This window comes from Eptatretus burgeri, chromosome 8 (genome assembly GCF_056783735.1).
Source record: "Eptatretus burgeri isolate ZD-2024b chromosome 8, Ebu_testis_v1, whole genome shotgun sequence".
Classification (NCBI taxonomy): Eukaryota; Metazoa; Chordata; class Myxini; order Myxiniformes; family Myxinidae; genus Eptatretus; species Eptatretus burgeri.
This window is the reverse complement of record NC_140968.1, coordinates 11,520,274-11,543,940: the sequence shown is the minus strand read 5'-3', so window position 1 is coordinate 11,543,940 and position 23,667 is coordinate 11,520,274. Positions and strand designations below refer to the sequence as shown.

Below are 23,667 nucleotides of genomic sequence, written 5' to 3'. Positions count from 1 at the left end.
ATAAGTAGCAATTCAGTGGTGATAAGTTGTCTAGTAAATGTCCATTTCTTCAAGGGGGAAATGATAATTGTCACGTAATTAGATAGGGATACGGGATAGGGTAAGTGTGTCTGCGTAAACCCCTTTTAGTAGTCCCTGGAGGCTTGCCGTGACGTCACAGGACAGTGCTGCGGATGGCTCTGCCCCGTGATCACGATTGGCGGAAGGCGACGGCGCAGGGCCAATAAAACGGCTCGATTGGAAGTGACGAGGACGGGAGGATAAAAGGGTTCTGTTCGGGGTCGAAAAGGAAGAGGAAGAAGATCGGGACAGAAAGACCGTTTTTTTGGGGTGGAGGTTGTTGTGCTGTGTTGTTGTGCTAATTCGGCCCTGGTTTGATCGTGTCTTGTAGCCTTGCTGAGCTTCGTGCCTCACCTTGGTTGGCTCTGGGGTTCTGCTGGCTCGGAGTACGGGGTCGAACGGCGGGCGGACCTGCCTCCCTCTCCTGCTCGCAATTTGGTGCCAGAACTGGTTCCCTGGCGGCTGTGAGCGGACTTGGGCCAAGACCAGGAGGTCGACATCACCACGGTTTCTCCTGCCCCCCTGATGAGAGCAAGGCCAGCTCGTCCGACGCCAATCCAGGGACTGTTGCGTACACACCACGGTCCAGCCTGACCACCAGGAATAGCTACGTTTTGTGTGTGTGTGTGTGTGTGTGTGTGTGTGTGTGTGTGTGTGTGTGTGTGTGTGTGTGTGTGTGTGTGTGTGTGTGTGTGTGTGTGTGTGTGTGTGTGTGTGTGTGTGTGTATACCTGGCGCCTTAGAGGGTTTGAGATTTGTATATTCATTGGAATTGTCTGTGTTTTCCCCACGCCCGATCCCACACCATCCCGTCGAATCGCCCCGGATCCCTCTTCTTGCCGAGTCTTGTTATTTCTGGTTAGGGAAACAAACGTTATCAACTCAGTGAAAAGCGACTCGTGCTGCCTTCCTCGTCCCGTTTGCGGTAGAGCGATTAAAACCGCCACCTTTGGGTTATAAGAAAATAAACTGCCTCCATCGTTTCGGCTCCTTCTACGTTGGCGGGACTGTTCAAGTCCCGTGGACGTCACAATACTTTATCGTACATCGTACAGTTATTGTGGACTGTACAAAAAAAATCAATACCTCCGAAACTGGACCTCCGAGAGACCTGTTTTTTTGTGCCCAAGGAGAATGTCTTACAGCATCATATAAAAAAATAAAATCTTTAGCACTGATATGCTTCTTCAATAGATAAATGGAATTACCAGGGCTGCCATTTGTTAGAGTCTCTTTGGAAACATGCCTGAAATTTCACAAGGCGGGTTTCTGGGCGCAAACTAAGAGGGCTGTGATAATCATATTTATTGTGCTAAATTGATTGATAGCATGTACATGAATATTGGCGAGTCGCGTCGGCCAGCTTTCCATAAAGAGTGAGCAACCATGTCGCCTACCGGCTTGTCGGTCTGTTTGTTACTTAAGAAATCTAAAGATTTCGTAAGTATATTGATCACTTCCGTTTCTGTTTGTTTGTGTGTTTGTTTGTGTGTTTGTTTGGGTGTTTGTTTGTTTGTTTGTTTGTAGGCATGATAACTCGACAACGGAAGAAGCGACCAATGTCAAATTATACCTCGTGATTCAGGAGGGTGATGGCCAGCGCTGATTAGATTTTTGTCAAAATCGGTCAAAGATCAAGGCCACAGTGAGGTCAAACATAATTCCGTAGATTAATGTGGAGAAATGGAGTTTTTGCTTCGCTCGACGTTACGAGTTCGTTTTAACTTCGATTTTAATTTTGTCTTTTGCGATCGCTTCAGACGCTTAAAACTCGGTTGTCGAAATTCTGGTTAAAATCGGATGTTTTGGAGACGTTTTAAGATTGTATAAAAATATTTCACTCGACGCGTCACGGGTTGTCACGTGATGCAGTGCACTCGAGCAGACGCGTCGTTGAGTCACGTAAAGGTTTTCCGTGTGCGCGCTGATGGTGTTTTCGATAAAGATGGTGTTTAAAAGTCATTTTTTATCCCAATAAAGGTTATCGTCGCATGCCTGACGCGCTGAGCCGTCGGATTATGTAAAGATTGTTGGTGGATGGCCGAATAGTACGGTTTTGTAACTTTGATAAAATAATATAAAATAATTGCGTGGAGAAATGGAGATTTTTCCTTCGGTCGACGTTTCGATTTTTGATGGTTTGGGACAGAATCATCGTCGAAACTTCTGGTTTGCGTTGCCACCTTCTCGAGACAGCTTTTATTAGACTTGGTCAGAGGTCAAGTTGACGATTTCGTAAGTACCAGTCTATGACTGCTTGTTTGTTTGTAGGCACGATAACTCGAACGGAAGAAGCGACCACTGTCAAATTACACCACGTGATTCAGGAGGGTGATGGCTCGCGCTGATTAGATTTTGGTCAAAGGTCAAGGTCACAGTGAGGTCAAACATAATTCCGTAAATTCATAGGAGAAATGGAGTATTTTTGCTTCGCTCGATGCTACGAGTTCGTTTTAACTTCGATTTTAATTTTGTCTTCGGTTTTTGCGATCGCTTGGGACGCTTAAAACTCAGTTGTCGAAATTCTGGTAAAAATCGGATGTTTTGGAGACGTTTTAAGATTGTATAAAAAATATTTCACTCGACGCGTCATGGGTCGTCACGTGATGCAGTGCGCTCGAGCAGACACGTCGTTGAGTCACGTAAAGGTTTTGCGTGTGCGCGCTGACGGTGTTTTCGATAAAGATGGTGTTTAAAAGTCATTTTTTATCCCAATAAAGGTTATCGTCGCATGCCTGACTCGCTAAGCCGTCGGATTATGTAAAGATTGTTGGTGGATGGCCGAATATTACGGTTTTGTGACTTTGATAAAATAATATTAAATAATTGCATGGAGAAATGGAGATTTTTGCTTCGCTCGACGTTACGAGTTCGTTTTAACTTCGATTTTAATTTTGTCTTTGGCTTTTGCGATCGCTTCGGACGCTTAAAACTCGGTTGTCGAAATTCTGGTAAAAATCGGATGTTTTGGAGACGTTTTAAGATTGTATAAAAAATATTTCACTCGACGAGTCACCGGTCATCACGTGATGCAGTGATCTCGAGCAGACGCGTCGTTGAGTCACGTAAAGGTTTTACGTGTGCGCGCTGACGGTGTTTTCGATAAAGATGGTGTTTAAAAGTCATTTTTTTTTATCCCAATAAAGGTTATCGTCACATGCCTGACTCGCTAAGCCGTCGGATTATGTAAAGATTGTTGGTGGATGGCCGAATAGTACGGTTTTGTGACTTCAATAAAATAATATAAAATAATTGCGTGGAGAAATGGAGATTTTTGCTTCGGTCGACGTTACGATTTTTGATGGTTTGGTACAGAATCATCGGAGAAACCTCTGGTTTGCGTTGGTACCTTCTCCAGAGACAGCTTTTATTAGACAAGGTCAGAGGTCAAGTTGACGATTTCGTAAGTACCAGTCTATGACTGCTTGTTTGTTTGTCTGTCTGTGTGCAGGATATCTCAAAAAGTTGTGGACGGATCCGAATGAAATTTGATGGGCAGGATGGGTGTGTGACAAGGAAGAATTCATTCAATTTTGATGAAGGTCTGAATCCGAATCCGATAGGATGGGTGTGTGACAAGGAAGAATTCATTCAATTTTGGTGAAGGTCTGAATCCGAATCCGATAATTTTTTAAAGTGATTCTTCACCATTGAGAGATAGGGCTAAACTAATATATAGCACAATATCTCAAAAAGTTGTGGACGGATTCAAATGAAACTTGGTGGACACGTTGGGTGTGTGACATTTTGTTAAAGATCCGAATCCGGATCTGGATACGAGTTATTTAATTTTTAAAGTGATTCTTCACCATTGAGAGATGGGGCCAAAACGATATATGGCATGATATTTCAAAACGTGTATTGAGCCCGATATGTTCTCATGGATAAGGCATTACGTGGTGTAGATATGCGCTCTAACGAGTGCCCTTCTAATTTGTTTTGTATCCCACTGATATGCTGGATCTGGATTCGGACCTGAACTAAAGTTTAATCGACTTGTTCTTGTTACCTCACCAACTCACCCACCAAGTTTCATCCGAATCTGTACATAACTTTTTGAAATATCGTGCTATATGTAGTTTCAGCCCGATCACTCAATGGTGAAGAATCACTTAAAAAATTATTGGATCCAGATGCGGATCTTCACCAAAGTCGAATCGATTCTTCATTGTTACATACCCAACACACAACCAGCCCACCAAGTTTCGTCCGAATCCATCTACAACATTTTGAGATATCCTGCTATATGCCATTTTGGCCCTATTATATCTCTCAATGTTGAAGAATCACTTTTAAAAACTTCTCAGATCCAGATCTGGATTCGGATCTTCAAAATCTAATCATTTCATCCTTGTGACATATCCAAGCTCTCCACAAAATTTCGTACAAATCCGTCCGCAACTTTTTGAGATATTTTGTTCACAAACAAACAAGAAAGACGTCGTGCAGAGCTCGATACTTGCAAAATTCACCCCCACTCCCTCCAAAGGTTGGCATGGATACATCAAATTGTCCATTTCATTAAGATTAAAATTGACACTCTTGATCAAAGTTCAGGTCAATCGGATGAAAAATTATTTGTCAGATTGATGATTCTAGAAGTTTGACCTTTAGTTGACCTTTGACCTCAAAGTTGCTTTGCCAATTTAGTGATGGAATATGCAAATCCTGTTCAACTTTCAGGTTAATAGAATATAAATTGACGATTTTTCAGTTGAAAATTGATGATTTTAGAAGTTTGACCTTGAGTTGACCTTTGACCTTTTGATCTCAAAAATAGTTGGTTTCCCAATTCAGTGATGCAATATGCAAATCCCGTTCAAATTTCAAGTCGATCGGATGAAAAATGACTATCATAGAGATTTGACCTCAAAATCAATTGGCTTCTCAGTTGAGAGCGGGACGTGAGGACAGGGATGAGGGCTGAGGGGGAGGATTTAAAGCATTCCATACATGAGTAAATTTGTCTTCCTTTATTCTCCTTTCCAAAATTTTTTGGTAAACATGATGACTAATTGGTCCGTCAGCGAAGCAACGGGTAGGCTCTGCTGGTACTGTATAAAGACCGGTTGCAACAATGAATCATTATTTCAGTTCAATTTACATTATCAACATGGGAAAGATGCCCCTCTTCCCCCTTCTGCCCGCTGTTTAACCTCCTCAGTCAAATGAAAATTTGAAATGAAAAACATCGACCAAACAAAAATACCCAGGAGAAATGCATATTTTGAGAGATGGTGAGAGGAAGCAGTTAGGTGATGGGTAAGGGTCCTCCTGCCCTACCTTTTCTGGGCATCTTGCTCCACTATACTCGAGTCGTCTACTGATAGCTAATATCCCATCAAAAATAATTAATTATGATGATGTAGACCTTAAACAGTTATTTGATCTTTATCCTAATGAAAAACATTTTCGTTTTTACTTTTCTTTCCCATTTCCACCCACACCTATCATAAGCAAGCTTTTTTCATTTACCCCTGCTGTCTTGTTGCAATCAATTACTCCTTGTCAATGGCAGCAAAAAGGGAGGAGAAAAAGCAGTTCATTTGTCAACACCCTTATCACCTTCCTTCATCCAGCATTCAGGGCAGCTCCAGCTACGTTGCAATGGCCCTTGCTTTGAAAAGGTAATGCTTCATATTCGTACGTCTTTGTACATTGTCCATCAACATAATCCTTCCTCTACCTTTGTATTTACCTGCTTTGATCTCACTGTGATGTGTCCACTTGTGTCTGAGTTTTTTTTATTTTTTTTTTTGTAACTTCATACCTTTTCTTTGCATTTCTCATATGTTCTCAACAAGTCCTTTCTTGTAGTATCATGTCTGAATGTTTCATCGGATGTTTTGTTGTAATTAAATATAATGAACAATTTCCATTTTGGCAACTGCTTTCTGCTAGCTAAACTCAAGCTGTGTGATTGTTTTTCATACCAGTGACATTGATTTGGTTGCTTTTTTTCCTATTACTCATTTTTCTGTTGCTCTATGCTGAACATTGAACAAATGGCATGTTTACTTGAAACCCTCTGTTGAATTTGAATTTGAATAAGTATTAATCATAGGTAGGCTGGATGCTGAGCATCCTCTGGGGATTGGTTTATGCACCTTTTTTGTAACGCCGTGATGTTGGCTGACTTCCAAGCAGATTGAAGATGGCTTAGGGGAAATAATAGGGTGAAAAGAGCATAAAGGAGATGTGCAAGAGCAGTAAAGCATGCTTTTAGTATAAGTGAGCTGATGCCATCCGGTACAGCAGCAGAATCAGAGTCGAGGGTTGTCGGGAACCTCTCCATCTTATAAGGTGTTGCTGTCCCATGGTTGAACGTAGACAGAGTCCAGCAACAATTGTGTGTGATTGGTTGTGGTGGGTATGGAGATCAATGGGTTGGGGACACAAGATTTGGAAGCAAACATGGAATTGAGACATTCAGCCTTCTCATGAGTGGAGTCAGCCATGGTGCCATGTTTATGTAATGCAGTGATGTTGGCTTGCTTCCAAGCATATAGAAGATGACTTTGGGGAAATATTTAGGTGAATGGAGGAGAAAGAAAGAGGATGTACAATAGCAGTAGGGCATGGTTTTTAAGACAGGAGTACTAATGCCGTCCAGGCCAGTTACAGAATCAGTCTGCTGTGGTGCCATTTCAAGTGAGGGAAGGGATGGAGGCGAAGCGTACTCCAGAGACGGACTTGACAAGGTATCACCAGGTTTTAGAGGAGGAAGACAAGTTTGAAAGTTCAATCTTGAGGTTGGACACGTGTTTTCTGGATCTCCTGAGAGTGGACACAGACTGGTTGTGGACTTTGTGGAATAATCTTAGATTGCCTTCCAGGAAGAGAAGGCAAGTTGTTTCAACTGCCTCACCACAGGATTCAGTGTATCATGCCCTCTCACCATGTCAGAGCAACATGGTGTGCCTGTCCTACCACCTTCACATATCTCCTCTACTCCTTTCCTCTCAACAATCTTCCTCCTTTCCTTCATGCATGCCTTTCCCCTTCGGGCTTAGACCATGCTTCCTGTGCCGCACTATTCCCATCACCTCCTGCTGCAACTGCTCCTCTATCTCATCCTGCTCAGCTCTTACCTCCCACTTCTGACTTGCCTTTTTCTCTGGGAGAGCAATCCTCACCACCGGATCACTCAAATTCAGAACTATCATGAACATCTAATCAATTCCAGATCAGTAGACAGTGACGCAGCTGCAGTCTGCGCAGCAGTGGGATGGCAGTACTATACTGTACAACACAATGTGGTTGTCTGCAAAAAGGAAGACAGGGTTTTTCAGAGCATTGGATAGGTCATGTATATAAATGAGGAACAAAACTCGGCCCAGCACACTGCCTTGGGGAACTCCAGCCTCGAATGGGAGAGGGAAGGAGAGCTCCATTGACAGCAACACATTGACTTCATGAATGGATGAAGTCAGAAATCCAGGAATGAAGGCAGTTTTTCTCTGCCACAGGCGAAGAGCTTGGCAATAAAAGCAGGACGCCAGACTACATCCAATGTCCCTGATATGTCCAAGTAAACAGTTCTGACCTCTTGATTGAGATTTTGGGCCTCCAATCATTGCTGAGAGAGGAGCAGCAGCTTGTCCATAGTTGAGTGACTGGGTCAGAATTCAAACTGATGCTCAGAGATAAAGCCATTGGAAACCAGGACAGACTTGACATCATCAGCAATGATTGATTCCAGGACCTGCTTGTAATTGGACGTAAGCTCACTGGTTTGTAGCTGGTAGGATCTGATTTTGCACACATTCTTGTGGACACGAGTGATGTTTGCTGACTTTTATACAGAGAGGAGGCAGGTAAAGGAGAATGACAGACTGAATTTGGCAGATAGAGGGGTTGCAAGAATGGCAGAGCAGGATTTAAAAACATGGTCACTGATGCTATCAGGGCCCAGTGCCGGGTTAAGCCTTGCCAAGGCCGGGGGGGGGGGGGCAAAGGATGTTTTCGGATCGGTCTCAACATGAGTGCCACCCTCGGAGCACAGGTTGTCTGAGGTTGAGTAAAGAATCTCTCGTCTCTCTGGCTTATTTAGATTTAGAGTTGAAGGAGTTATATTAATAAAATGTGTTTTTTATTTTCCTCATTTATTTGATTTCCCGCACACATATCCATAATATTAAACTGAAATACAATCATGAACCATCTGACTTCGAAAATTTTTAAAAAATATATCAGAAAACTCTCAAACAAAACTCATTACTAAGAATAATACTGAAACAACAAATAGTGGACAATAAGCCAAACACTCTGATGGAATATAAAAAAGCACAAAGTGGTGCGTACATCCCCCACGCTATGTGGGTATGTATGCACATACTGCACAAAGCACAATTTAAAGTGACTTTTTGTGAGCTTTCAATGATGGAAAGTCAGATATAATTTTGTCCATTGGCAGCGAGTCCAGCATTCTGTGTTCAATGCTGAGAAGCGAGAGTCTTGACATTCATGGCTATCCCATGGTTGAACGCAGATAGTTTTTGACACGCTTGAGGATGCTGAATGACCGTTCGACGCTACAGTTTGTCATTATCAGTGAAAGGAAGATGGACAGCATGTTGACGACATTGAGGATCGAATTGTAAAGGGAGACATTCTCCATAACTACAAGGTAGATCCACAGCTCTGGAGCTTCTTTTTGTTGAATGGTTAGATTGGCACCTTCAGATGTGAAATGAGAATGTAAAATTGAAGTCAGGAATTTCAGCTTACCAGAAAGATCAGGCTCAAGATCTGCAGTATACTGTATGTTTCCACCAGTGCTTTCGTGAAGATGTCGATTTCCTCCACCATTCGAGTTGTGAGCCGCCGCAGGAAGTAAAACTTCCCACTAATGTCTGAATACTCAGCATGCCGGTGTGTGAGGGTTACCACCAGCTTGTCCACAAGCGGAAGAAAGGAATCGACTTGAAACCGATCTGTGGATGTTTGAACGGTGCTGTGTTCAGTTGTTCTGGGAACATCATGAAGGACGTAGTCGTCCATCTGTGTGTTTCGCTTTCGCTTCCGACATTTTTCCTAAGGATAGGTATCATTGCCAGTTCGCTCTTTGCCCTTCTGTTCGAGGAATGAGAATCTCGAACGTTGCAATGTGGTGAACTCGATGAGGCCATCAAAGAAGGAAATGGCCTGTTAAAGTCAAGTTTAGGATATTGGAGCATTTTTTGGGCCAGTGAAGATCTGGGTCCAGGAGAAAATACCCCCATTTGCTTCCTTTATAATCCACCCCAGTCAGGGACTGTTGCCGAAGCAGGGTGAAGGCCATTTGTTTGACACTCATCTACTCCTGAATCGCCGGATTGAATGAGTTGAAAACTAGTGATTGTACTTGAGGTGTGCATGGGAAGGCTTGAGGAATTTCAAAAAAATTAGTCTCGGGGTTGTCGGGAGGACCCCCCAAGTCTGCAAATATGTATGCCATAGTGTTACGAATCTGGAAGCCATTTGCACACAAACAGACAGCAGTTCCAAAGCTTAGTTATTTCGATAAGTATGCGTTTATAGTTAGAATCCCTCCTTCTGTCTAATGGGAATTTTGTGTGTGCGCTGTGAGTTTTTTTATAGTTGGGTTTATTACATCAACGACAACAACAACAACAACAACAACAACAACAACAACAACAACAACGGCACTGTCCCTCACTCAACCCGGTCGCCATTGCCTACGTGTTTTTGGCTGAAGGCGTGGGCGGATCCTCCATCGCCTCAGATCGAGGCTCCGCTCCAAGGAAGGGCATGGGACGTTTCCTCCAGCCAATGAGCGAAGGGCGAGCATTGCACACGCGCCCCAGCCAATGGGAGGCCAGCGTGCCGAAATCTACGAGAGAGCCTCTTCGGGAGGCGGGCCTCTGAGACGCCTCGACACACCCCTCAAGACGACCGTCCAATCAGTAGGCGAGTGGGAGAAAAAAAGAAATCGCTTCCACCTCAAGAGGAGGAGGGTTGGTCGTTGTGAGAGCATCTGCAGTCTTGGTGGTGATTGGCTTTGTCTGCAGTCTTGGTGGCAGTTGGCTTCGTCTGCAGTCTTGGTGGCGATTGGCTTCGTCTGCGGTCATGCTGGCTTGGTCTTGGTCGTCGTCTGCAGCCCTTTGCGGTGGCTTATCGTGGTAGTGGCAGCCGAGCAGGCAGGGACGTGGGCTTCGGGTCGTGGGTTCGAGTCCCACCGTGGTGGTTTGGAGTCTGTGTGACCGCACGAGGCGGGAAGGTACCCTGGCCCGGCTCGACCAAATAAAGACCCACGGGGTCCATTTTCTTTTGGGTGTGTGTGTGTGTCCCCGTGGGCCCCGTCCTGTAAGTAGAAATTGTTAAGTGCCTTGTACATTGTGAATTACATTTCTTATTCGTGAATAACTCTGCTCTGTGTCTCCCTTCCCGATTATTGCCAATTGTAAAATAAATCCCCGTGTTAAATGTTCCAGTTCGTTGTTCGTGTTTTCTTTCTTTGGCCTAGCATGGTTCGGGCTTGAGAAATAGTAAGGCCGTTGGTGCCGTAAGTTGTCATTGGGACCGGCGCGGCTCTGGTAACTCCGCTCAGTTACACTGGACTGAGGTCGCTAGAGCGACCCGGTTCGTCAGAGCCCGTCGAGGGTGTGGTTTCCCCGGTAACTAGACTGCGTGGTTATTTAGGTATATTGGAGATCGAGACAATTAACCCTACGCCACACGGTCAAAATATTGGCATCCACGGTCCGCTAAGGGATCCGTGACCTTTCAGAGTTGTTCGAGGGTCATGACCTAAATTCCAGGTGTTCCGTGGGAGATGACTCTACTGCTCCACCTAGTGGTCACTTATCGCCACCGAAGCCTGGCCCACAACAAAAGCACTGCTCCCGGTTGGTGGGGGTATCACCAACCGCATAAAATACGCCATTTATTTGGGAATTAACCCATCCATAAAAAGACTCCAAATTACATGAATGCTGACGAGGCCTTTCGCGCATGGTGTGTGTGTGTGTGTGTGTGTGTGTGTGTGTGTGTGTGTGTGTGTGTGTGTGTGTGTGTGTGTGTGTGTGTGTGTGTGTGTGTGTGTGTGTGTGTTATCAGTGACTTGCTTCGACTAATAGGGACACTTTTAACCTGTAGTTGATGGCATGCAATCTGTAATTCAAATGGTCTTGTAAACATAATTTTCAGCATTTAAATGAAAGAGTGGCTTTTTCAGAATGGATAACCATAATTGTACTCCTGAATGCAAATCAGACTCACAAAAATGAGAAATATCCATGGATGTGAGGTATCAAATTACTACCATTTCCTGTTGATACAAGTGAGCAGCGGCAGTGGATAAAACACACACACACACACACACACACACACACACACACACACACACACACACACACACACACACACACACACACACACACACACACACTTGTACAGTATTGGCTATTCCTAAACTATAATATAATTTCAAGGATTGCTGTAAATTGTGTTAATTTCACAACATCCCATATTCAACTTCATGAACTCTGCCACGGAAGGTGGAAGGATGTTCCATTTTCCACCCGTGTGTTTGTTTGTGTGCAGGATATCTCGAAAAGTTGTGAACGGATTCGGATGATATTTGGTGGGCAGGTTTGGTGTTTAACAAGGACGAATTGATTCGATTTTGATGAAGATCCATATGCAGCTACTAGAATTTTTAAGTGATTCTTGACCATTGAGAGATAGGGCCAAAGACGATATCTCGCATGTAATTTCAAAAATTTATTGGGTCCGATGTGTTCTCGTGGATCTGGCATTGCGTGCCTTACCTAAAGTAAGAACCTTAACCTGTAAGCAATTGAATAGTTTCCCGACCGAATGGATCATCAGCTGGGCATGGTTCATTCTTCCTCGAGGTTTCCCATCCTTTTAGCCCAGAACCTCGTCAAACGGCGGATCCACAACCTCGGTCATGGATCCACATCAGGAAATTTACAGCCTCAGTTGCATCCAGGCAGTCAGTCAACCCATCAATGCAATATCACTAATCAAACTTCACTAGCCAGAGAATTGAATGCAATATCACATATTTATAATTCATCACGCATTCCATTATATGATAATTCCTGAAAGCATGCACGTCTTAACTTAAATATAACATGTCCACCAACAAACACGACCACCCCCACTCACCTGTGGATCAAACTGTAATTCAAATATTCAAACGGCTATTTACAAACGTTTTTTTTACCTGCTTCCTTGTCTCCAAGCAACCACATGAAATCGGTTTAAATGGTTTACATATATATTTTAATAACTTATTTATATAAATATCTCGTGAATAATATTTTTACTCTTCATCTTGTATTTCACGAATTCTATTTGGTGTCGTTTTATAATCTTTAAGAAAACTTGTTTTTATCTGCTAACTGTAGCTCCCTATGCAAGTGTACATCTAACTAGTTGTTTTAATCCACTGAAAAGTTCATTGCTGGATTTGGTTGCTCTCATGGTCCTAATTATTACTCCTGCAACTGCACCAGAGAATAACTTCTTCGGAATGTTGCTGTCCAAGAAAGGCATTCATCCAATGTGGAATGGAAAAGCATCTCATTAATCAAATAATTTTTTGTGAAATTTATTATTGTTGTTATGGATTTGCAATTCTGATAAAGAAACTGAAGTGGGAGTTTGGTTTTCCATTTTTAATTGGAGTTTTTTTGGATATATATCCATATATGTATATATGTATATTGTGACGTCCACGGGACTTGAACAGTCCCGCCAACGTAGAATGAGCCGAAACGATGGAGGCGATCTATTTATTTATAACCCAAACATGGCGGTTCTAATCGCTCTGCCGCAAATGGGACGAGGAAGGTGGCACGAGTCACTTTTCACTGAGTTGATGATGTTTATACCTTTTTTAATTTTTACCAGAAATAAGACTCGGCAAGAAGAGGGATCCGGGGCGATTCGACAGGATGGTGTGGGATCGGGCGTGGGGAAAAACACAGACAATTCCAATGAATATACAGTTCTCAATCTCTTTAAGGCGCCAAGCACACACACACACACACACACACACACACACACACACACACACACACACACACACACACACACACACACACACACACACACACACACCGTAGCTATCTCTGTTGGTCAGGCTGGCCCGTGGTGTGGACGCAACTGTCCCTGGATCGGCGCTGGACGAGCCGGCCTTGCTCTCGCCGGGGGGGGGGGGTGAGGGCAGGAGAAACCGCGGTGCTGTCGACCTCCCGGTCCTGGCCCAAGTTCGCCCACATCCGCCAGGGAACCAGCTCCCGCGCCAAGCCGCGAGCAGGAGAGGGAGGCAGGTCCACCCGCCGCCCGACCCCGTATTCCGAGTCAGCAGAACCCTAGAGCCAACCAAAGCGAGGCACGAGGCTCGGCAAGGCTCCCAGGCATGACCAAGAGCACGATCCACTCAGCACAGCAACCAGGACGCTCTCTGCCGCCACAGGTTTTTACACCAAAAAAACACGAGCGTTCTGGTTGTAATCTTCTTCTTCCTCCTTTTTGACCCCGAACAGAACCTTTTTATCCTTCTGCCCTCGTCACCTCCAATCGAGCCGTTTATTGGCCCACTGCCGTCGCCTTCTGCCAATCGTGATCACGGGGCGGAGCCATCCGCTGTACTGTCCTGTGACGTCACGGCCAGTCTTCAGAGAATACCAAAAGGGGTTTACGCAGACACACTTACCCTATCCCGTGTCCCTATCTGATTATGTGACAATTATCATCTCCCCCTTGAAGAAATGAACATTTACTAGACAACTTATCACCACTGAATTACTACTTATTACATCGAGATCCTGGTAAACTCGAACAGCATGGCATACCTAATTAAACATCCTAATTACCCTTTGAATGCATACCCCCCCCTCAAACGTAACACTGCCCCCTCCTCTGGTACCGCAGCTCCTGCAAGGTATATCACAGGGGCTACCGTACCAGCCTTAACACTTACTGACTCACACCTAATTAACCTAACGAAATAAAGTAGGAGGGGCAATGGGCAGCGAGTCGCAGCTAACTTACCTATCCTGCTTAATGCCCTTATGGCCTTATCCTCGCCTAAACAATCATTCGTTTTTTTATTTTATTTTATTTTATTTTATTTTATCACATGAGAGCACTGAGCGAAGTTGCACTCCATCTTCTCGATCAATGCTCTTGCCCAGCACTCTCCCAGTGATCTGGGGAGGGGAAACAAAAGGTTCCACAAAAACACAACACTTATACTTTACATTCCTACTCTTAGCCTTAACGACACTATTCACAGGTTATTTACACTTGACCGCCTCCCCCAGTGGATGCTAATAGACCCAGCGTTGCCTGGGGAGCCAATTTTCAAATTTGCTTGCCCCAAAATTATGCGGACATCATGCCCTTGCTGCACCTGTCAAGTTGTGCGGGATCGAGTGGGACTCGCACATCTTCACAACACTCACACCATGGTCATCATCACATTTCTAGGTCATGGTCCTCATTTTAATCATGCAGGCTGAATCCCGTCATGGCCGTGGGGTGGGTTACCACAAGATGATGGGGGCATCTCAGGTGCAACCATGCCCACAGAAAAGCTTTAGTCCAACCCGGACGTTTCTCCGCCCCGCTTCCTTTGATTCCCTCCCCCCTGGTAGCCATCAGCTCTAATCCCGTACAACACTCTGGAAGGGGTCTCACTGGCTCCTCTGGCCTTCCTGGGTCGCCAAGGTCCTACCCGCCTTGGTCGCCCAACCAGACCCTCTCCCAGTTGCCTCCAGACACTGTCACCATTAGCCACCAGGTGGTGAATCTCCTTGAAGGGGGTCGCAATTCACGCTCACCGTGAGCTTCAGCAATCCCTGTGGACAAGCACATCATCCCCACCCACAAAACCCACATGACTCCCCCACCCCATCGGCCTTACATGTGACACCTGCATTTATAACACTTCACCGACCATGACCTTCCCTGTTACCACACCATGTCCAATAAAAAAAAACAATGTGTGCACCATACATTTCACTTCTTCACTTAAAACAACTCACACAGCACTTCTCACCCGATCCACGCACCAGCCATTGGACAGCCACTCGTGCCCGCTTTGTTTCCAATTACCCACTGTCTCGATTGTCACTCTAAAACCCAGCAGAACTCACAAACCCATGCCAATTTTCCCACAATTAATTTTTTTTTTTTTTACCAAAGGAGGCACTTCCCCACAATCTCACCAGCCGTGCATGGCCCTATATGCTCAGCCCAATCTAGTCTTTCCGACCCCCGACAGTGATCTCCAGACCCGACCTATGAAAGGGCATCTCGGATAGACCTGGCGGTTCAGCAGGAGGATTCACCCTCTCCGAGTCTAAAAGTCTATTGGAGGGTCCCTCCATCGCCGGGTACAGGCAATATCGTTGCATGTGTCCTCTTCGCCCGCACCGGAAACAACTCCCCATAAAAGGCCCCCGTGGGTATCGGTGTAATGTCTCTTCTGGTTCCGGACCCCCTCGGCCATAATCGAATTGCTCTATTGGCTGGGCTGGACCCCGCCGCTTTGGCGCACCAACTACCGAATTACCCCTTATCAAACTTAACAGTTTCTGGCAGATTTCCTGTAACATTTGGGTAATGCCAATTTCTCCCAGCCCCCCTCCCTGATCCTGGATCTCCGCCTGTCGGATCGTCACCGATGGCCTCTCTGGAACCCGACTCGGCCGACTCCACGAGGCCAGCCTGGCCGCGCACTCGGCCGCTCGGTGAACGGTGGGTGGATCCTGTAGCTCCACCAGCGCTCGGACCTCAGGGTCAGGAAGAGCAGCTAAAAATTTCTCGAGTGCCAGTCTGTCCCACGCCTCCACTGTAAGGTCCCGATACGCGATCCTAACTGATTGGTAAATGTCCTGTGCCAGCTCCTGCACTGTCTCACCCGGCTTTAATCTGCGGTGCTGGAGCTGGGCCCGCACCAGATCACAGTTTGCCGCGAACCCAAACCGACGGCTCAACGCCTCGCAAATGTGGGAGCTGGTCAACATCCCCTCCGCGATCACGTTTAACACGTCTGCGGCTGGTCCCCGCAACGTTGCCACCAAATTCCCTGTACGTTCCTGCTCATTCCACCCGTTTAGTCGGGAAATGCACTCAAATTGCGTCAGAAAAGCTTCAACGCTCCCTGACCCGTCGAAATTTACCAGGGGGATCACTTTTACGGTGGCCCGCTTCTCAGTTTCTCCCTTGTCCGAATCCAGCCCAGGGATCAAACACCCTTGTGACTGCGTATCCAATTTCGGAGCCCACTGTGGCCAAAAATGTTTTGTGGTGAGGGTCTCATGGGTCAATTTTGCCTCCTGTTCCAAACGTTGAATGGACCGATTCACCTCTTCCTGCAGGATCTTCTGGGCCCGCACAACCTCCTCCAAGGCTCCGTCGCGAGTTTGTAGCTGCTCCTCAACCAACCCGGACACTCTACTTACAAAAGACGGCTCTACCAGGCCTTTATCCAAGACTTCATCTTGGCTCATAATTTTATCTTGTTCGTCCAAACGAGCCTCCAATCCTTTTACCTCCTCCGCCAAATTCATCCCTTGCTTCCTCAGCTCTCCCCACTCTTCAACTTGCAGCTGCATACGAGCATCCACACAGGCACGATGACGTTCCAGGCTTTGATCCACTTTATCAACCCGAATGTTCGTTGCATCAATTTTATCTACCAATTTTTTCCGTATATTTTCCCCCTCCAATGTAATTTCTACCTTTGTTTCCTCCAATCTATCCTCGAATTTACTTTGTATTTCTCCCAATTTAACATCCACACACTCCTGCATCTCAGTTTTCATTTTCTCCATCTTTTCCCCCAATTCATCCCTCATTAGATCAATCCGTGCACCCAACTGTACCCCCATTACCCTCAATTGAGCTGTCATTTCTGCCCTCTGTGTCGTCATTTCTGCCCTCTGTGTCACGAATTGATTTTCCATTTGTACCGTCATGTCCGCTATTAAACGTTCCAACAGTGTCTGGATCGTCATCGCACCGGTTTCCGGCACTGCCGGCCCCGTTACGGGCAATGAAGCACGGTCCACGCTCGGAATGGGGGAGGTTCCAACCCTACCCCCGTCTCTCCCCTCTTCCCCCGACTCGCTGCCAGACACGTGGCCTTCCTCCTCAAACATCTGCACATCCGCCATGGTGCAGAAGTCCCATTTGCCGCCAATTAATTTAAATTTGAAAAATCCCGCCAAAATTTTCCCGCGCTCGCGCGCTTTTCTGTAATACTTTTATATTCCAATTCGTGGCGAGATTTTAATGCTGGTATATAATTTAGAGGGGTTCGAACATCCAACACCCTGACACCAATGTGACGTCCACGGGACTTGAACAGTCCCGCCAACGTAGAATGAGCCGAAACGATGGATGTTTATTCCTTTTTTAATTTTTTACCAGAAATAACAAGACTCGGCAAGAAGAGGGATCCAGGGCGATTCGACGGGATGGTGTGGGATCGGGCGTGGGGAAAAACACAGACAATTCCAATGAATATACAGTTCTCAATCTCTTTAAGGCGCCAAGCAGACACACACACACAAAACGTAGCTATCTCTGGTGGTCAGGCTGGACCGTGGTGTGGACGCAACTGTCCCTGGATCGGCGCCGGACGAGCCGGCCTTGCTCTCGCCAGGGGGGGGGGGGGGCAGAAGAAACCGCGGTGCTGTCGACCTCTCAGTCCTGGCCCAAGTTCGCCCACAGCCGCCAGGGAACCAGCTCCCGCGCCAAGCCGCGAGCAGGAGAGGGAGGCAGGTCCACCCGCTGCCCGACCCCGTATTCCGAGTCAGCAGAACCCTAGAGCCAACCAAAGCGAGGCACGAGGCTCCGCAAGGCTCCCAGGCACGACCAAGAGCACGATCCACTCAGCACAGCAACCAGGACGCTCTCTGCCGCCACAGGTTTTTACAACAAAAAAACACGAGCGCTCTGGTTGTAATCTTCTTCTTCCTCCTTTTCGACCCCGAACAGAACCTTTTTATCCTTCTGCCCTCGTCACCTCCAATCGAGCCGTTTATTGGCCCACTGCCGTCGCCTTCTGCCAATCGTGATCACGGGGCGGAGCCATCCGCTGTACTGTCCTGTGACGTCACGGCCAGTCTTCAGAGAATACCAAAAGGGGTTTACGCAGACACACTTACCCTATCACGTGTCCCTATCTAATTACGTGACAATTATCATCTCCCCCCTTGAAGAAATGAACATTTACTAGACAACTTATCACCACTGAATTACTACTTATTACATCGAGATCCTGGTAAACTCGAACAGCATGGCATACCTAATTAAACATCCTAATTACCCTTTGAATGCATACCCCCCCCCTCAAACGTAACAATATGTATATATATATATATATATATGTATATATATATGTATATGTATATGTATATGTATATATATATATATGTATATATGTATATGTATATATGTATATGTATATGTATATGTATATATATATATATGTGTGTATATATTGTTGTGGTTACCAAATTCGCAAACCACCATTCAGGTCCCTTAGGTGAGGTATCTCGGTAAGTGCATGTGTAGTTAGGCCCAAACCCGTTGTCTAGTGGGAATACATGTCATTTATACGTGCTGCGACTCTTCAGGATAGCCGTTTTTCTTTTACTATCTTTATTTTGGACCAACCGCCATGATCACAACCACAACATCAACCACCGACCACAACCACCGCTTCACCACAACCGCCACGACCTTCACGCACACCTCACAACCGTAGCATCGCCACCGTTCTTGCCCCGCTGTGGGTACCGGTGTTGGACTCATGCAGAACGCGCGTCGAACAGTGTGTACAAAATCACGGATTTTGTGCTTCAAAAACGGATCAAAAACGACACACGCCCACTTTTTGCCGTCCAATCGGTGAGCGAGGGGCGAATTGGCCCCGCCCCCAGGGCGATCGATATATGCAAATTTGTGGATCAAAAAGCCTTCACGCCCACTTTTTCTCGGGCCAATGGGGAGCGAGGTGAAAGGTCAAAGGGAGGGGGTCAAAGGCGAAGTTACGGGGGGGATAAAAGGACGGTGTTGGTCAGTCAAAAGAGAGAGAGTCAGAGGAGAGTCGCAAACGAGAACGAGAAGGAGTCGAGAACGAGAAGGAGTCGGAACGGAGGGAACGAGTGTGGAAGACTGGAGCCCGAAGCCTGCAGTGGCTGGAGAAGCTGAAGAGAGTCGGACGAGGGGGTGCTCGCGTCGGTGCCAGGAGCTGCACGCCCGAGGGAGGCCGGCAGCGCGACCTGGCCGAGGTGGAGACGCACACCAGGGATAATAAAGATCCTCTATACCCCGAGCATCAGCAACCCCCTCCTGTTTCCCCCCCGCGCTGAGATAGTGCGACCAAGGGGGCCCCGTTCCCACCCCCTGCCTGAGACTGTCCACGAGGCCCGCGGGTTGCGGGGCCATCGCCGCTCCGCGTCTCATCACCAGACGGGTAGGCCCGACCCGGTCTCGGCCTCAGGCCTGCCTCATTCTTGAGGGTATTTCTTTTCCTTGGTTTTGGGTATGTGTTGTCGGCGCCGTCTGTGAAGTAGAATTGTATAAGTGTTGCCGTGTGCTCGGTAGTCGGTATTAGCTCTGCACTGTGTTTTCACTTTTATTTTTGCTTTTTGTGTAAATGGAATTGTGTTTTCTTTTTTTGTGTGCATTTGGTGGAATTGTATTTGTGTGCTTTCCGTTCGTCGCGAATAAATGTGCTTTATTGTTGAACTGTTCTCCCGCTTCGCTTCGTCTTTTCCTCCATTGAATCCCCATCTTGCTTCACGTAAAGGGTTGGTAGTGGGCTGAATACGCCCGATAATTAATCGAACCGTCGAGGTCGACGATAACACCGCTCGGTTATTCTGATAGTACGGAACGGGTCGCTTAAGTGGCCCGTGTCCGAAGTCGACCTGCGGCGAGGTGCGATCGCCCGGTCTACCCTCCGCGTGGGTACTTAGGTAGGTCGAATTTGGCGAGCAACCCTATCCCACGCGGGGGCTGATTGGCTCGATCGCGGTGAGACCGAAAGGTCCACCCGTGACTGGTTCCCGGCGTTAGTCCGAGAGGGTCACGACTGGATTGTCCGTCCGGTGGGCGACGTGCCGCGATTCGGGTTACGTGGCCGTTCGCACGCCGGCGGGCGCGAAGACCGCAACACTTGTGTCAGGTCGTGCGATACAAATTCATCGCCCTCCTCGCGGCACTGGTATCGGAGAACAGGAAAACGGGCTCTCCTGTCTCCGGCTAAATTCACGGGAATCGGTCCAGGGGTGAGAGAAGTGACCCCCGATTCCCTCCAAATTACGAGCGAGTTAAATTAACCCTTCACGAGAAGCAAGATGGCGTCTCAAGGCGAGCGGGAGCCGGGGGTATTAGAAATGTATATGTGTAGTAATGTAGAATCCATGGTCCAGGATGGAATCCCCGAGCAGGAAATGTTGATTGTGCAGGAACACGGACTCGCCCAACTGAACCCAGAGCCCGAAATGGGTGCGGCAGCGGCCGCAGTGTATGACACCTTCCCCCCCCTCTCCACCAAAACCCTTCCCCAACCCTTGCCGAAACGGCTCAGCTGAGTGCATCCAACATGGCCCAGCTATGCGCCATGCTGGCGGCATAAACGAAAAGATGGATACAAATACAAACGAAATGAAAGGCATGAACGAAAAGATGGATACAAATACAAATGAAATGAAAAACGAAATGAACAAGCAAATAAACGGAATGGAAGCAAACATGAAGGAAGAAATGAAAAAGTTCCGGGGTGAGACGCAGAACATGGGCCGATGCCTGCAGGCGGGCATGAAGGTCGTGAGTAGGGAACTTAAAATGGCGACTCCACGTGTCGGAACGAACGAGCTGGAAGGGGGTGCAACGGCTGACAGGCCCGCGGTGGAGGCGGGTAAGGAAAAAGTAATTCGGGAGACAAGAGACGAGGTGAAAGTAATTGCGAGGGAGAGAAAAGAACAATTAATACGGAAAGCAAGGATGAGGTACGCGGAGATCGTGAAAGAGCAAGGAGTGAAAAACAGGGAAGGACGGGAGCGACTTAAAGAGAAAGCAAGGTTGACCTACATAAAGATAAGGGAAAGACGCCAGAAAGAAGCGGAGACTAATAGACAGGAGGGGACAACAGAAATTTATAAATGTATAGAGACACGGGAGATGGGAACGATAGAGGAGAGACTGCACGGTGAGGACGGGGTAAGTGACGCACACACGGAGGTAGTGGAGGATAATGGGGGTGAGCTGGCGGACTGGGTAGAGACCCAGTGCGAGCACCTGGATGGCCTCCTCCAGGAACGAGGGGAGGGAGTATGCCCCCTTGAGGCGAGTCACGACCAGGTGAGTTCGGTCGTGCTTTGCGAGGTTGAGAGGACGGGTGCTGTGGACGGGTGCACGGCGAGCTTGGGGGGTATAGAGGCCCCGGAGACCCTTGTGGGGACACAAATCCCCAGTGTGGTTGTCCCTGTGTGTGTGGTGCAAGGTGTGAGTGCGTCCCCGTGTGTGGAAGCGACCCCGTGTGTGAGTGGTGTAGTGGCGATGGTGCCGGAGTGTGTGCTTCCCAGCACGCCGTGTGTGGATGAGGCACCGTGTGTGAGTGTCGCCGTGTGTGTGAATGAGGAACCGCGGTTGAGTGCCCCCGCGTGTATGAGTGAGGGACGTTGTGTGGAAGAGACCGCGTGTGTGAGTGTCGCCGTGTGTATGAGTGAGGTACCGCGGGTGAGTTCCCCCGCGTGTATGAGTGAGGCACGGTGTGTGGATGAGGCACAGCGGTTGAGTGCCCTCGCGTGCGTGAATGGAGCACCACGTGTGAGTAGTATGGTTTGTGTGAGTAGTGAGGCACGCGTGAGTGAACGGCCGTGTGCAAGGTCGCTGTGTGCCAGGGAGACCGTGTGTGTGAGAGAGCGGTATGAGAGGGAGATGTCGGTTGGCATGCGGGAGCACGCAGCCGCGTCTCCCCGTGTGAATGTGATGGAGTGGACTGTGTGCGTCGTAACACGCAGGTATGCGTGTGTGGAATGGAGACGGAGACGGCGACAGAGGAGAGAAAGCCGAGTAGCGGCTGTAGTTGCTTCGAGGACCGTGCCGGGTTCACCCAGCAGTGAGCACGAGGTTCGTGCTGTGCAACGCACGAGACCGCCACGTGCTCGCTTGCGAGAGTGAAGTCCCGGTCCGGAAACGCACGCGGTGGATTTGCCGATCCCGCGGACGGACAAAGTTTAGGCAGGTAAATGGATTTGGACCGGACGGGTTCTCCACGCGATCGTGTGTGTTAAGCTCCAACGGGCAAAGCACATGTGTTCGCGTGGGAAACCCCTCAAGACGTGGGGCTTGTGTTTTTTTTTTTTGCGCACGGTGACGTCATGGCTGCACGTGTGGTTGGAATCCGGCAGGAGGGGTATCTCTGCCGGATGGCACCGTCCAAGGAGGGACGAGGAACACGTGCAGCTGCATGACGTCACGGGCAGGTGCAAAGTGCGCGAGCTCTGAGTTGCCGCGCAGGTGCTGCGCATGAAAAAAAAAAAAGGGCAAGCTTCACTTTCGGGTGTACAGGATTCCTGGGCGAGGGGTGGAAGACCCCCTTGACCCGGGGCACAGGATGGAAACTAGTTAGGGGGAAGGGTTAGCTTAGCTACACCGACTTCATGGGGCAGGGGTAAGTCCTCATGGAGTCCGTGGAATGGATTAGTTAGAGGGATTGTAGCCAGATTTAGGTGGGGAAATAAAATGATTTATTTGGGGACATGGACAGACTTGTGAATGTGTAGAGTTGACGTAGTTTAGCTACGTAGTGTTAAAAGGAACGTGCTATAGTTTAAGGGACGACGTGGGAGCACGAGTTAGTTAGGGGATGTAGTTAGAAGGATGGCAGAGTTCAGCAGTGTGTGTGTTGAAGAGTTGGTGAGTTGTGAGGTGAGTACGTGTACATGTTGAGTGAGTGAGGCCAGCGGGTCTGTGTGTGTGGAGTGAATGGGGAATGCATGGTGCGATGAGTGATTGGGGGGAGGAGTGACTCCCGCCCAAGGGACCCCGGGGTCAGTGTAGAGTGAGTTAGCTGGGTTAGTCAAATTGAAAAATGGAGGTCGTTTTGCTGTTGGTGGGAATGTAGGCTCGAAACCCATTTGGAGGGGTGCAGGAGCCCTGTTGACGGGCTTGGGAGCGTGGCTGCGAAAGGTGAGTATCGCTGAGAGGGTACCCCGGGCACCAGGCTAGTCGGCCGCGGTAGGCCATGGGCCCATGGGGGGCCGGGATAGAGTAGTGGGCACGGGTGCGCCTGCTTGGTGCGGGGGCCCGGGGCGCCATTAGCCGCGTGGGCAGTGTAGTGGGCACGGGTGACCCTCGGAAAGGGGCCCGGGAGGCCGGCCTGCCACGTGTGCGTTTCAGGGGAGGTGCCATGGGGGGCACTCCCCGGTGTTGGGGAGCTGGTAGGCTCGGAGGCAGTGTAGTGCCCGGGGGTGCCATAGCGGGAGATTCGGCAGAGGGTCGTGCCTGCCAAAGGGAGCCACGTGTCCCAGCCAGGAGACCGTGTGAGGGCACGGAGAGAAAATTGGGGGGGCGAGGCCCGAAATTGTGAGGACACCAACAC

At 48.0% G+C, this 23,667-nt stretch overlaps 1 protein-coding gene across 6 annotated transcripts in view; it reads left to right on the top strand.

Moving 5' to 3' along the window:
- MYO15A (myosin XVA) overlaps positions 1-23,667 on the top strand; it is a 374,107-nt gene that overhangs the window by 26,083 nt on the left and 324,357 nt on the right. For 2 of the 6 annotated variants that reach the window (XM_085890856.1, XM_085890854.1), the window contains exon 1: positions 4,986-5,686. The exons of 1 other annotated variant lie outside the window; for it this stretch is intronic. In XM_085890856.1, coding sequence (XP_085746982.1) covers positions 5,571-5,686 — 116 coding nt within the window. In that variant the 5' untranslated portion in view covers positions 4,986-5,570. Of the gene's footprint in view, positions 1-3,155; positions 5,687-23,667 lie in introns of those variants that run through there. 3 more of the 6 variants (XR_015060712.1, XM_085890861.1, XM_085890855.1) reach the window with 3 other exon arrangements.